At 49.6% G+C, this 14,097-nt stretch overlaps 1 protein-coding gene across 1 annotated transcript in view; it reads right to left on the bottom strand.

Annotated features, from left to right (window-relative positions):
- Window positions 1-14,097, bottom strand: part of LOC129714626 (rho guanine nucleotide exchange factor 25-like) — a 105,784-nt gene that overhangs the window by 3,056 nt on the left and 88,631 nt on the right. The window contains exons 9-14 of the mRNA XM_055664322.1: window positions 13,609-13,698; window positions 12,771-12,898; window positions 9,742-9,769; window positions 6,753-6,830; window positions 5,252-5,443; window positions 1,291-1,471 (exon numbers count right to left, since the gene is read on the bottom strand). Of these exons, the coding sequence (XP_055520297.1) occupies window positions 1,291-1,471; window positions 5,252-5,443; window positions 6,753-6,830; window positions 9,742-9,769; window positions 12,771-12,898; window positions 13,609-13,698 (697 nt within the window). The remainder of the gene's footprint in view (window positions 1-1,290; window positions 1,472-5,251; window positions 5,444-6,752; window positions 6,831-9,741; window positions 9,770-12,770; window positions 12,899-13,608; window positions 13,699-14,097) is intronic.

The following is a 14,097-nucleotide window of genomic DNA, read 5'->3' as shown; positions in this document are numbered from 1 at the left end:
TGGAATAAAGGGGGGAGGTCATTTAAGACTGAGGTGAGAAAAAACTTTTTCACCCAGAGAGTTGTGTGAATTTGTGGGATTCCCATTCACAGAGGGCAGTGGAGGCCAAGTCACTGGATGGATTTAAGAGAGAGTTAGTGGAATCAAGGGATATGGGGAGAAGGCAGGCACGGGTTATTGATTGGGGACGATCAGCCATGATCACAATGAATGGCGGTGCTGGCTCGAAGGGCCGAATGGCCTCCTCCTGCACCTATTTTCGATGTTTCAAGGTGAAGGGGGAAAGATTGCATGGGAATCCTAGGGGTGACTTTTTCCACACAAAGGGTGGTGGGTGTATGGAACGAGCTGCCAGAGGGGGTAGTTTTTTAAAAATAGGTGCAGGAGGAGGCCATTCGGCCCTTCGAGCCAGCACCGCCATTCATTGTGATCATGGCTGATCGTCCCCAATCAATAACCCGTGCCTGCCTTCTCCCCATATCCATTGACTCCACTAGCCCCTAGAGCTCTATCTAACTCTCTCTTAAATCCATCCTGTGATTTGGCCTCTGTGGCAGGGAATTCCACAAATTCACAACTCTCTGGGCGAAAAAGTCTTTTTCGCACCTCAGTCTGAAATGGCCTCCCCCCTTTATTCTAAGACTGTGTGTGTGTGGCCCCTGGTTCTGGACTCGCCCAACATTGGGAACATTTTTCCTGCATCTAGCTTGAGGTTGGGATTATCCCAGCCTTGGTGAAACGGTAAGACAGGTTCTCTGGGCGCTGTGAGGCAGCAACGCTACTGCTGGAAAATCGAAGGTAGACAATAAAAGCGCTGGAGAAACTCAGCGGGTGCAGCAGCATCTATGGAGCGAAGGAAATAGGCAACGTTTCAGGCCGAAACCCAGAAGGGTTTCGGCCCGAAACGTTGCCTATTTCCTTCCGGCTTTCGGCCCGAAACGTTGCCTATTTCCTTCTGGGTTTCGGCCCGAAACGTTGCCTATTTCCTTCCGGCTTTCGGCCCGAAACGTTGCCTATTTCCTTCAGGGTTTCGTCCTGAAACGTTGCCTATTTCCTTCCGGGTTTCGGCCCGAAACGTCCATAAAGATGCTGCTGCACCCGCTGAGTTTCTCCATCACTTTTGTCTCCCATTGACTTGACCATTAATCTTTCTTGCAATTGCTGGCTGGACGGTGCTTTCCCGCATTAGGATGGAACCCGGGTCCCTGGCGCTTGCGAGCGCTATAAGGCAGCAAACGCCACCCCACCACCACTGCTAATGAAGTCATTTGCCCATTTTTGTTCACCCACCGTTTAAAAAGTTCCGCTGGGACTCCAGGATCTGGCTGACGCTGGAAACCCATCCCTGCCGGATTTCGGGATTGGCCACTTGCAGGACGTATCGCACCATGTTCCCGTCAGTCCCACGCGAGGTCAGCGTGAATTTACAGGGGTCGTTGTCCACCGATTCCTCAAGTCCCAGGCAGCTGACCTGAACGGGGAACATGGAGAGAAATCTTCGATACAGACATCGTCGCAGAAGTAACGCAACAATGCTGGAGTAACTCAGCTGGGAGAGGCAGCATCTCTGGAGAGTGAAGGAACGGGCGACCTTTCGGGTCATAGTAACATAGCTGCAGGAGTAGAGGCCATTCGGCCCTTCGAGCCTGCACCGCCATTCAATATGATCATGGCTGATCATCTAATTAAATACTGCAAATTGGTCATCATAAGAACAGTATGGGCAAATTCAAACTCATGGTAGTTTGGCTATTAATTGATCAGAAGTGTTTAAAACTGTTCATAGAAACATAGAAATTAGGTGCAGGAGTAGAGGCCATTCGGCCCTTCGAGCCTGCACCGCCATTCAATATGATCATGGCTGATCATCCAACTCAGTATCCTGTACCTGCCTTCTCTCCATACCCCCTGATCCCTTTAGCCACAAGGACCACATCTAACTCCCTCTTAAATATAGCCAATAAACTGAGGCCTCAACTACCTTCTGTGGCAGACAAATTCTTGATTAGAATGGATGTTAAGGGTTATGGGGAGAAGGCAGGAAAATGGGATTAGGAGGGAGAGATCGATCAGCCATGATTGAATGGCGGAGTAGACTCAATGTGCCGAATGGCCTCATTCTACTCCTATAACTTGTAATCAAAATATACTATTTAGTCCTTCATTTGATACGTCATGGAGACTTTGAAAAAAAAATCTCATCTCGGTCCTAAAAGATTTCCCCCTTATCCTTAAACTGTGTGACCCCTTGTTCTGGACTTCCCCAACATCGGGAACAATCTTCCTGCATCTGGCCAGTCCAAACCCTTAAGAATTTTGTGAGTTTCTGTAAGATCCCCCCTCAATCTTCTAAATTCTAGCGAGTACAAGCCGAGTCTATCCAGTCTTTCTTCATATGAAAGTCCTGCCATCCCAGGAATCAGTCTGGTGAACCTTCTCTGTACTCCCTCTATGGCAACAATGTCTTTCCTCAGATTAGGAGACCAAAACTGCACGCAATGCTCCAGGTGTGGTCTCACCGGGGCCCTGTACAACTGCAGTAGGACCTCCCTGCGCCTATACTTAAATCCTTTTGCTGTGAATTCTAACATACCATTCGCCTTCTTGCATTGTCGAGACCCTCCTTCAGACTGAGAGCCACAGGAAAGGGACACGAGAGATATAGACGATGATGTAGAGAGATAAAGAACAATGAATGAAAGATATGCAGGCAAAAAAAATATTGGTGAGGTGTGGATAGGGAAGCGTGCAAACTTCGCACTGACAGCGCCTGAAGTTTCCCTGCAGTGAAGACTCAGAGTGTCTGATGATGTATTAGTTTTAAGTGGAACCAGAAAAGGCCGGCACGGTGGCGCAGCGGGTAGAGCTGCTGCCTCCCAGCGCCAGAGACCCGGGTTCGATCCTGACTACGGGCGCTGTCTGTACGGAGTTTGCACGCTCTCCCCGTGTCCTGCGTGGGTTTTCTCCGGGTGCTCCGGTTTCCTCCCACACTCCAAAGGCGTACAGGTTTGTGGGTTAATTGGCTTCAGTGAAAATTGTAAATTGTCCCAAGTGTGTGTGTGTGTGTGTGTGTGTGTGTGTGTGTGTGTGTGTGTGTGTGTGTGTGTGTGTGTGTGTGTGTGTGTGTGTGTGTGTGTGTGTGTGTGTGTGTGTGTGTGTGTGTGTGTGTGTAGGATAGTGTGCAGGGATCGCTGGTCGGCGCGGACTCGGTGGGCCGAAGGGCCTGTTTACGCGCTGTTTCTCTAAACTGCAAGGGGGAAAATTGGACAATGAATCCTTCCTTTGAAAGAGGAGGGAGAGAACGATTTTGAACAAATCAAACAGCAGAGAAAGAACAGGTTGAACAGCAAAGGTACACAAACAAGCTGGAGAAACTCAGCGGGTGCAGCAGCATCTATGGAGCGAAGGAAATAGGCAACGTTTCGGGACGAAACCCTTCCGGGTTTCGGCCCGAAACGTTGCCTATTTCCTTCAGGGTTTCGTCCCGAAACGTCGCCTATTTCCTTCGCTCCATAGATGCTGCTGCACCCGCTGAGTTTTTCCAGCTTGTTTGTGTACCTTCGATTTTCCAGCATCTGCAGTTCCTTCTTAAACAGGTTGAAAAGCAAAGTAATTTCAACAGAGGATCACATCTCATTTTTCCAAACTGTTCATCGAAATATCTCACACATTCCGAAACATAGAAACATAGAAATTGGGTGCAGGAGTAGAGGCCATTCGGCCCTTCGAGCCTGCACCGCCATTCAATATGATCATGGCTGATCATCCAACTCAGTATCCCGTACCTGCCTTCTCTCCATACCCCCTGATCCCCTTAGCCACAAGGGCCACATCTAACTCCCTCTTAAATATAGCCAATGAACTGTGGCCTCAACTACCCTCTGTGGCAGAGAGTTCCAGAGATTCACCACTCTCTGTGTGAAAAAAGTTCTCATCTCGGTTTTAAAGGATTTGCCCCTTATCCTTAAGCTGTGACCCCTTGTCCTGGACTTCCCCAACATCGGGAACAATCTTCCTGCATCTAGCCTGTCCAAACCCCTTAAGAATTTTGTAAGTTTCTATAAGATCCCCTCTCAATCTCCTAAATTCTAGAGAGTATAAACCAAGTCTATCCAGTCTTTCTTCATAAGACAGTCCTGACATCCCAGGAATCAGTCTGGTGAACCTTCTCTGCACTCCCTCTGTGGCAATAATGTCCTTGCAACCTTGCAACAAAAGAGGCTGCAATTAGTTTGCAGTTAATTGAGAGCTGGTGGGTATTTAATTATGTCTTTGGCACCGTTTTGAAATAGAATGAATGTTTTCCTGTCCCTGGCTCAACAGGCACTGAGCCCTTGCCCAGACTGGGACATGTTGCCTGCTGCTCTGCAGATGGTCACCAGGGGGAGTGCAAGAGCAGGGCAAGGCTGGAGAACCAGGCTTGAAAGATCAGGGACAGACACAAAATGTTGGAGTAACTTTCTGGATTCCCTCTCCGTTTAGAAAAATAATCGACGCCTTTATTCTCATCACCTGCCTGCCCCTCCGCCTGCTTCAGCAGCATCTGCAAACTTGGCCGTGAAGCCTTCAATCCCCTTATCCGAATGATGAATATACAAATGGGAGGAGAAGTGGCCCCTTTCACAACTCCACTCTGGAGAACGTGGATCGGTGCAAAGTGCTGGAGTAAGTCAGCGAGCTTGGATAGGTGACGTTTCGGGGCCGAGCCCCTTCTTCAGACTGAGGGTCGGGGGGGGGGGGGGGGGGGGGGGGGGGGGGAAGGGACTAGAGGCGTGAACAGGTGCAGAACAGGTGCAGAAAAATCAGAGCCGGCCCCGATGACCTGGGAAGGGTGGAGCCCACAATGGTCCGTTGTTGGCTGTGGAAGAGGTGATAACGAGGGGATGTATGGATGTGAACAGTGGAACTGGCAGGAGGACTAGGGTGGGGGGGGGGGGGGGGATGGAGAGAGAGGGGGTGCAGGGGTTACTTGAAGTTAGAGAAGTCAATGTTCATACCACTGCCCAAGCGGAATATGAGGCGCTGTTCCTCCAATTTGCGCTGGGTCTCACTCTGACAGTGGAGGAGGCCCAGGACAGAACGTGAGAATGGGAAGGGGGAGTTAAAGTGTTTGGCGACCGGGATATCAGGTGTGTTGAGCGAAATGATCGGCCAGTCTACGCGGACGTGTAAAATGGCGGGGGGGGGGGGGGGGGGGGTTTGCCCTGCGCTGGGCTGTAGAGGGGACTGGGGCAGGAGGGCGCCTCCTCACCTTAATGCTGCTCTTGAAGAGGTAGCCCGGCAGCGAGAAGCCCTTCTTCTTATCCAGCGGTTCGCTGAAGATGACGATTTGCTCGAAGAGGAATACCCGCCGCTCCTTGCAGCGCGACAGCAAGCCGGCGTCCTGTTCCGTCACGTGAAACGTGTCCTGTTGCAGGAGTTTGCCCTGCGCTGTGATCTTGCCCTGTGGGGGGGGGGGAGGAAGCAACAACGCGCGGGTCAGGCTCCACGGAAGCACGGCGGCGCGGCGCCAACGGGAAAACCGGGTGTTGAGCCCGTCCCGCGGAGTTACTCCAGCGTTTTGTGTCCGTCTTCGGATAAGGTGTTGCCGCCGTAAACGGCGGCAACACCTTATCCGAAGACGGACACAAAACGCTGGAGTAACTCCGCGGGACGGGCGGCGTCTCTGGAGAGAAGGAACGGGCGACGTTTCGGGTCGAGACCCCTTCTTCAGACTGAGAGTCCGGGGGGGAGGGAGACACGGAGATAAGGAAGTGTGAGGTGTGAAAACGGGACAAAGGGGGATGGAGATCGAGGCAAATGTAGAATAGATCATTGTTGGCTGGGAGAAGTTGACAACAAAGCAAACAGAGATAAAATCTAGTCTGAGACAGTCAGACTGGTGGGAGAATTGGGAAGGGGGGGGAAACATAGAAACATAGACAATAGGTGCAGGAGTAGGCCATTCGGCCCTTCGAGCCAGCACCGCCATTCAATGTGATTCAGCGCAGAGGGAGAAGAGGGGGGAAGAGACTGCGACCTAAGACTTTTGCCTCCATCACAGTGAGGAGATGCTGGATGGACTCACTGTGGTGGATGTTAATGTGTGTTTATTGTTGTTTTATTGTATGGTATTATATGTATGACTGCTGCAATTTCGTTCAGACTTCGGTCTGAATGACAATAAAAGGCTATCTATCTATCTATCTATCTATCTATCTATCTATCTATCTATCTATCTATCTATCTATCTATCTATCTATCTATCTATCTATCTATCTATCTATCTATCTATCTATCTATCTATCTATCTATCTATCTATCTATCTATCTATCTATCTATCTATCTATCTATCTATCTATCTATCTATCCTGATCATCCAACTCAGTATCCCATCCCTGCTTTCTCCCCATATCCCTTGATTCCGTTAGTCCCAAGAGCTAAATCTAACTCTCTCTTGAAGGATGGAGAGAGGGAAAGCAAGGGTTACTTGAAATTAGAGAAGTCAATGTTCATACCGCTGGGGTGTAAGCTGCCCAAGCGGAATATGAGGTGCTGTTCCACCAATTTGCGCTGGGCCTCACTCTGACAGTGGAGGAGGCCCAGGACAGAAAGGTGGGGGGATGGGAAGGGGGCGTTAAAGTGTCTGGCAGAGTAACTCAGCGGGACAGGCGGCATCTCCGGAGAGAAGGAACGGGCGACGTTTCGGGTCGAGACCCTTCTTCAGGCTTACAGTTGCCGCTGAGTGAGGGAAGGAAAGGGAAGCAAGTACCTCGAAGCCTTGCAGGCGGCCCACATTCATCATGTCATTGCAGCGTCGGGGAACAAAGCACATCACCTCTACCGCTTTCTGCATGGGCGAAAACATCACAAGGTTAACATACACGCAGACGGTTCACCAGTTCTAGGAGCAGAGTGAGGCCATTCTGCCTATCAACTTTACTCCGCCATTCAATCATGGCTGATCTATCTCTCCCTCCCAACCCCATTCTCCTGCCTTCTCCCCATAACCCCCGACACCCGTACTGATCAAGAATCCATCTATCCATCTCTGCCTTAAATATATCCACTGACTTGTGGCCTCCACAGCCGTCTATGGCAAAGAATTCCACAGATTCACCACCCTCTGACTAAAGAAATTCACCCTCATCTCCTGCCTAAAGGTACGTCCTTTAATTCTGAGGCTGTGCCCTCTAGTCCTAGACTCTCCCACTAGTGGAAACATCCTCTCCACATCCAGGCCTGTACATCTCAATGAGGCCCCCCCTCATTCTTCTAAGCTCCAGCGAGTGCAGTCCCAGTGCGAGTACAAACGCTCATAGGTTAATGCAATCATTCCTGGGATCATTCTGGTAAAAGAGTTGGCACGTTCTCCCCGTGGGTTTTCTCCGAGATCTTCATTTTCCTCCCACACTCCGAAGACGTACAGGTTTGTAGGCTAATTGGCTTGGTGTAAATGTAAAAATTGTCCCTAGTGTGTGTAGGACAGTGTTAGTGTGCGGGGATCGCTGGTCGGCGCGGACTCGGTGGGCCGAAGGGCCTGTTTCCGCGCTGTATCTGTAAACTAGATGAAACTAAACTAAATAAACTTCAACCGAAGCCTAATGTGAGTGAGTAATAGAAACATAGAAACATAGAAATTAGGTGCAGGAGTAGGCCATTCGGCCCTTCGAGCCTGCACCGCCATTCAATATGATCATGGCTGATACCCTGATCACTGAGATAGGGGAGAGGGAGTCTAGAGATGTGGAAGGGTAAAGGGCCTGTCTCACTTGGGCGTCATTTGCACGTAATTTACCCGACATCGTTTACGTGGCACGACGGACACGTGATGCGCGCATGGTGCGTGATGACATAGGCAGTGACACGTGGTCGCGCGCGGCGCCCCAGGATTTTGGCACGTACAAAATCTTTGCGCGCCATCTTTAGCTTTCATTGCAAAAGTTAAGGATGTAGGGAAGGAACTGCAGATGCTGGCTTACACCGAAGACAGATGCACAATGCTGGAGTAACTCAGCGGGACAGGCAGCATCTCTGGAGAGAAGGAATGGGTGACGTTTTGGGTCGAGACCCTTCTTCAGACTGAGATTCAGGGGAGAGGGAGTCTAGAGATGTGGAAGGGTAAAGGGCCTGTCTCACTTGGGCGTCATTTGCACGTAATTTACGCGAAATCATTTACGTGGCACGATGCATACGTGATGGTGCGTGATGACATAGGCAGTGACACGTGGTCGCGCACGGCGCCCCAGGATTTTGGCACGTACAAAATCTTCGCTCGCCATCCGCCTGATGCACGAATGACGCCCAAGCTGGGACAGATCGTTAAGGCGTGAAAAGGACAGATCAAAGCAGACGGTGATAAGGAAATGTAGAATGGTTCACTGTTCGCTGAGGGGAAGGTGACAACGAGGCTTGTGACCAGGGGGGCAGGAGAACTAGGGTGGGGGAGGGACGGAGAGAGAGAGGGAAAGCAAGGGTTACTTGAAGTTGGAGATACGACGTGGAAACAGGCCAGTCTGAAGAAGGGCCTCGACCCGAAACGTCACCCCTTCCTTCTCTCCAGAGATGCTGCCTGTCCCGCTGAGTTACTCCGGCTGTTTGGGTCTGTCTCAAGTTAAGGATAGCAGATGAGTCAGCAATATCAACGCCGTTAAACAGCAGAGTGTTCCACGTCGCCAGAGAGCCGCTCATCCAGACACGTGGACAGCCTGGCGCGGACACGGGCAGAAGCAGGGTGCATGGAGGGCTGATGCAGAGGATGCAGAACTTAAGGAGGTAGCATTCACCTTGCTGCATGGGGCGTCACAATAGACAATAGACAATAGGTGCAGGAGTCGGCCATTTGGCCCTTCGAGCCAGCACCGCCATTCAATGTGATCACGGCTGATCATCCCCAATCAGTACCCCGATCCTGCCTTCTCCCCTGACTCTGCTATCTTGAAGAGCTCTATCTGAAACCCCTGTCCCACGGTACGATTTCATTCCAAGAGCTCTCCCGAGTTTGCCCTGATTCGAACTCGGAGATTTACGGTACTCGGGGCTCTCGTGGACGTTTTTCAACATGTTGAAAAATCTTCACCAGTCTTCCCGTGCTTACCTGCCGTTAGCGAGTCTTCCCGAGTACCTGCCGTTAGCGTTACGAGCCGCTAAGAGACGTCCCCGAGCTCCGACGTACCCGCTACGTTCATTCTCCGTGCTTACCACGAGTTTGATTTTTTTTTAAACTCGGGAGAGCTCTTGGAATGAACTCGTACAGTGGGGCAGGGGTTTAACTCTCTCTTGAAAGCATCCAGAGAACCAGCCTCCACCGCCCTCTGAGGCAGAGAATTCCACAGACTCACCACTCTCTGTGTGAAAAAGTGTTTCCTCGTCTCCGTTCTAAATGGCTTACTCCTTATTCTTAAACTGTGTGTGTGGCCCCTGGTTCTGGACTCCCCCAACATCGGGAACATGTTTCCTGCCTCTAACGTGTCCAATCCCTTAATAATCTTATATATGTTTCAATGGGATCATTTCTCATCCTAAATTCCAGTGCATACAAGCCCAGTCGCTCCATTCTTTCAACATTTGAAGTCCCGCCATCCCGGGAATTAACCTTGTAAACCTACGCTGCACTCCCTCAATATCAAGAATGTCCTTACTCAAATTAGGGGACCAAAACTGCACGTAATATTCCAGGTGTGGTCTCACTAGGGTCATGTACAACTGCAGAAGGACCTCTTTGCTCCTATACTCGACTCCTCTTGTTATTGAAGGCCAACATGCCATTCGCTTTCTTCACTGCCTGCTGTACCTGCATGTTAACTTTCAGTGTTTAAGAAGGAACTGCAGATGCTGGAAAAGCGAAGGTACACAAAAAAGCTGGAGAAACTCAGCGGGTGGAACGAAATATTTGAAATCTTTACAAAATTATTTAAAACAAAACTTCTACCCAGAGTAGAATGGATCATTTTTGGAATATCGGAAGGTAACCCTGAATTAAATATGTTTCAAAAGAACTTACTTAATTATGGGCTAATAATGGGAAAAAAGCTTATACTTAAATTTTGGAAAAATGCTCCAATACCAACAACAAAAATGTGGATTTCAAACATGTTCGAAACATTACACTTGGAAGAGATGAGACTCCTCCTAGCAGGTAAAGCAGATCACTTACAAAAGACGTGGTCTGCATTTACGGAACTATTACAAGCTAAGGTGCAATAATAAATTAAAATATAAAGGCTACCAGGACCTGGTAATGGGGGGTATAAAATACATTTTTAATAAAAACATGGTTGGTGTATCCTTTTTTGCGGAGTTTTGTGTTACAATAGAGCGACTGATTTTCCTTTTTTCCTTTTTTTTCTTTTCTTTCTAGGGTCTTAATTATTTTCTTTGCTTCCTTCTCTAATTCCTTCCCTAAGGGGTTCTTTTCTCCCAACACTTTCCTGCACCTTCACGATTCTTTACTTACTTTTCTTACTTCTTTTATTTCTTTCTCTTTTAAAGCTCAAAAAATGAAGTGGTACAACATAATGTAATAAGATATATGTGATGTATTAATGTGATTTACTGTACTGCTAATAAATATAAAATTATGAAAAAATTAAAAATTAAAAAAAAGAAACTCAGCGGGTGCAGCAGATGCTGCTGCACCCGCTGAGTTTCTCCAGCTTTTTTGCTTACTTTCAGTGACTGATGTACAAGGACATCCAGGTCTCGTGGTACTTCCCCTCCCGATCAATTGGCTTCGGTAAAATTGTAAACCTGCCCTAGTGTATGTGTGTGTGTGTGTGTGTGTAGGATAGTGTTAGTGTGCGGGGATCGCTGGTCGGCACGGACTCGCTTCTGTTTCTCGAAGCTAAGCTGAACGTGTTTACTTTACAATGCGGTTGAGATGATCAGCTTGCTGTGTTGCTACACTGCCCGGGTTATTAACACTTCCTTCCCGGGAGCACCAGGGCCATTCCTGGAACTGTATGAGAACTGGAACATTCCTGGAACTGGAACTCGCAGACGAGGAAACACTTTGTTTAGAACGGAGACCAGGAAACACTTTTTCTCACAGAGAGCTGGTGAGTCTGTGGAATTCTCTGCCTCAGAGGCCGATTCTCTGGATGCTTTCAAGAGAGAGCTAGATAGGGCTCTTAAAGATAGCGGAGTCAGGGGATAGGGGGAGAAGGCAGGAACGGGGTACTGATTGGGGATGATCAGCCATGATCACATTGAATGGCTGTGCCGGCTCGAAGGGCCGAATGGCCTCTACTCCTGCACCCATTGTCTATTGTCTATTGTATGCTGTATCTGGCAATAAATCAAACTTAGCTCAAAGGCTTTCATGCTGCCTGTGGTCGTCCCCTTGCAAATAGCAGCAGGGTCTGTATTTAAAGGGGCCAAAGGATTCGCAAGGCCATGGCCATTTGCTTTGCCATAACCATTTTGCAACAGCTAGCATGCGAGGTGTAGCTGCTTTGCAGCTCGCAGTTCTGCCGCAGCAGTGGCGCAGTTGCAGCGTCCGCCGCGCGCGCAGTTGCAGCGCATTCAAGGCCCCCTCCCCCGAGACCTGCAGGGCGAAATTGCGCGTTTGCGGGGTGCCAAGTTTCAAGCGATGCAAGGGAGCCGTTTACCCGCACGCAGCATTCTCTGCGGCACGGTGGCGCAGCGGGTAGAGTTGCCGCCTCACAGCGCCAGAGACCCGGGTTCCATCCTGACCACGGGCGCTGTCTGTACGGAGTTTGCACGTTCTCCCCGTGACCTGCGTGGGTTTTCTCTGGGTGCTCCGGTTTCCTCCCACACTCCAAAGACGTACAGGTTTGTAGGTTAATTGGCTTGGTGTAAATGTAAATTGTCTCTTAGTGTGTGAAGGATGGTGTTAGTGTGCGGGGATCGCTGGTCGGTGCGGACTCGGTGGGCCGAAGGGCCTGTTTCCGCGCTGTATTTCTAGACTAAACTAAACTAAACTATAGAAGCTGGGACGTTATGGTACAGTTGCACAATACGTTGGTGAGACCACATTTGGAGTATCGTGTCCATTTTTCTTTACCCTGCTTCAGTAAGGGCATCGTTAAGATGGGGAGGGTGCAGAGAAGATTTACGAGGATGTTGCCAGGACTAGAGGGTGTGAGCTACAGGGAGAGGTTGAGCAGGCTGGGGTCTCTATTCCCTGGAGCGCAGGAGGATGAGGGGAGATCTTATAGAGGGGTACAAAATCATGAGAGGAATAGATCGGGTAGATGCACAGAGTCTCTTGCCCGGAGTAGGGGAATCGAGAACCAGAGGACATGGGTTAAGGGGGAAGGGTTATATAGGAATCTGGAGTGAAAGGCGGATGAGGTGTGTGGCTATGTATTTTTTAATGTCTGCCTTGTCTCTCCCTCCCGCTCCTAGACCCCTATCCCAACTCCCGGAATCTGCAATGTGCAATCTTCCGACGTTCCTCGATAACGGAGAAGTCAGGTTTAAGTTTAGTTGAGAGATACAGCGTGGAAACAGGCCCTTTTCGCTCCACCGAGACCGCACCGCACAGCGATCCCCGCACACTAACACTATCCTACACACACACACACACTAGGGACAATCTCCGTACAGACAGCACCCGTAGTCGGGATCGAACCCGTGTCTCCGGCGCTGCAAGCGCTGTAAGGCAGCAACTCTACCGCTGCGCCACTGCTAAAAAAAAGTAACCGTCTTTTAAAGCCCGTCTTGACGAGAATGAGTGGGATCGGCAAACAAAGGTCACCGCCAGCAAGAACAAGCATCCCCCCCCCCTCTCCCCCCCCCCCCTCCCCCTCCCCCCTCCTCCGTATATTTTGTCAGCCGACTCAGGAATAGAAAGTTCCCCACCTTTAGTAGAAGCTGGTATTTCATGATTCTCTGAACGGGTTTGATAAGCAAGTCATTCAACTGAAGCCTGTGGCCTAGTTGTTGCTTCAGCTCCTGAAAAACAAGCAGAGACCATTACCAGAGACACACGAGTGTTGCTCTCCCCATCTCTGCCCCAATTCCGCATCCTATCTCAATTGCCTGTTACATCCTCCTAAGTGTATTCAGCCCTTTGCACCACCAGCAGATTAAATGCTCCACATTCCCTCTGACTGGCCACTTATAAAAATGCTTGCAGCCAGCTTTACTAACGCTGTATTCAAAGCCACGGGTGAGAGGGTTAACATACGATGAGAGTTTGATGGCACTGGGCCTGCACTCGCTGGAGTTTAGAAAGACGAGGGGGGACCTCATAGAAACTTACCGAATAGTGAAAGGAGTGGATGTGGAGAGGATGTTTCCACTAGTGGGAGAGTCTAGGACCAGAGGTCACAGCCTCAGAATTAAAGGACGTTCCTTTGGGAAGGAGATGGGGAGGAATTTCTATAGTCAGAGGGTGGTGAATCTGTGGGATTCTTTGCCACAGACGGCTGTGGAGGCCACAAGTCAGTGGATATTTTTAAGGCAGAGATAGATAGATTCTTGATTAGTATGGGTGTTTTGGTTGTGGGGAGAAGGCAGGAGAATGGGGTTAGGAGGGAGAGATTGATCAGCCATGATTGAATGGCGGAGTAGGCTTGATGGGCCGAATAGCCTAATTCTACTCCTATCACTAATGAACTGAGTCCACATGCATACCCAGAGTGAAATGAAAGGGCACTCACTTCAAAGTAGGTATCGATGTATTCGGAGACGATGTGCTCAGATTTAGGTTTGTTCTGGCAATAAACCACGTACATATGTAACCGTCTTTCCTGGAAAATAATAGACGATGATTCTGCTTGGGTTTTAGCACCAGACACGATCACAGCGCACACAGGCCGCCACCGCCGCCATTTTCCCTCGCTCGCTCGTACTCGCACGCACGCACTGCCTTTGTTTCGGGCCCTTTGGCCCCTGTAATCGCCGCTGAGCGTCTGGCCGGGCAAGCAATCACAGTGAAGGTGAGTTTTGAGTTTGGTTTATATGAGGTACAGAAGTGTGAAAACGAACGCACACACACCTCCAGATTCAGAGACAGTTTCTTCCCAGCTGTTATCAGGCAACTGAACCATCCTACCACAACCAGAGAGCGGTGCTGAACTACTATCTACCTCATTGGAGACCCTCGGACTATCCTTGATCGGACTTTGCTGGCTTTACCTTGCACTAAA

The sequence above is a fragment of the Leucoraja erinacea genome, chromosome 40 (assembly GCF_028641065.1).
Source record: "Leucoraja erinacea ecotype New England chromosome 40, Leri_hhj_1, whole genome shotgun sequence".
Classification (NCBI taxonomy): Eukaryota; Metazoa; Chordata; class Chondrichthyes; order Rajiformes; family Rajidae; genus Leucoraja; species Leucoraja erinaceus.
Note: the sequence above shows the minus strand (reverse complement) of the source record. Positions and strands in the feature narration are given on the sequence as shown.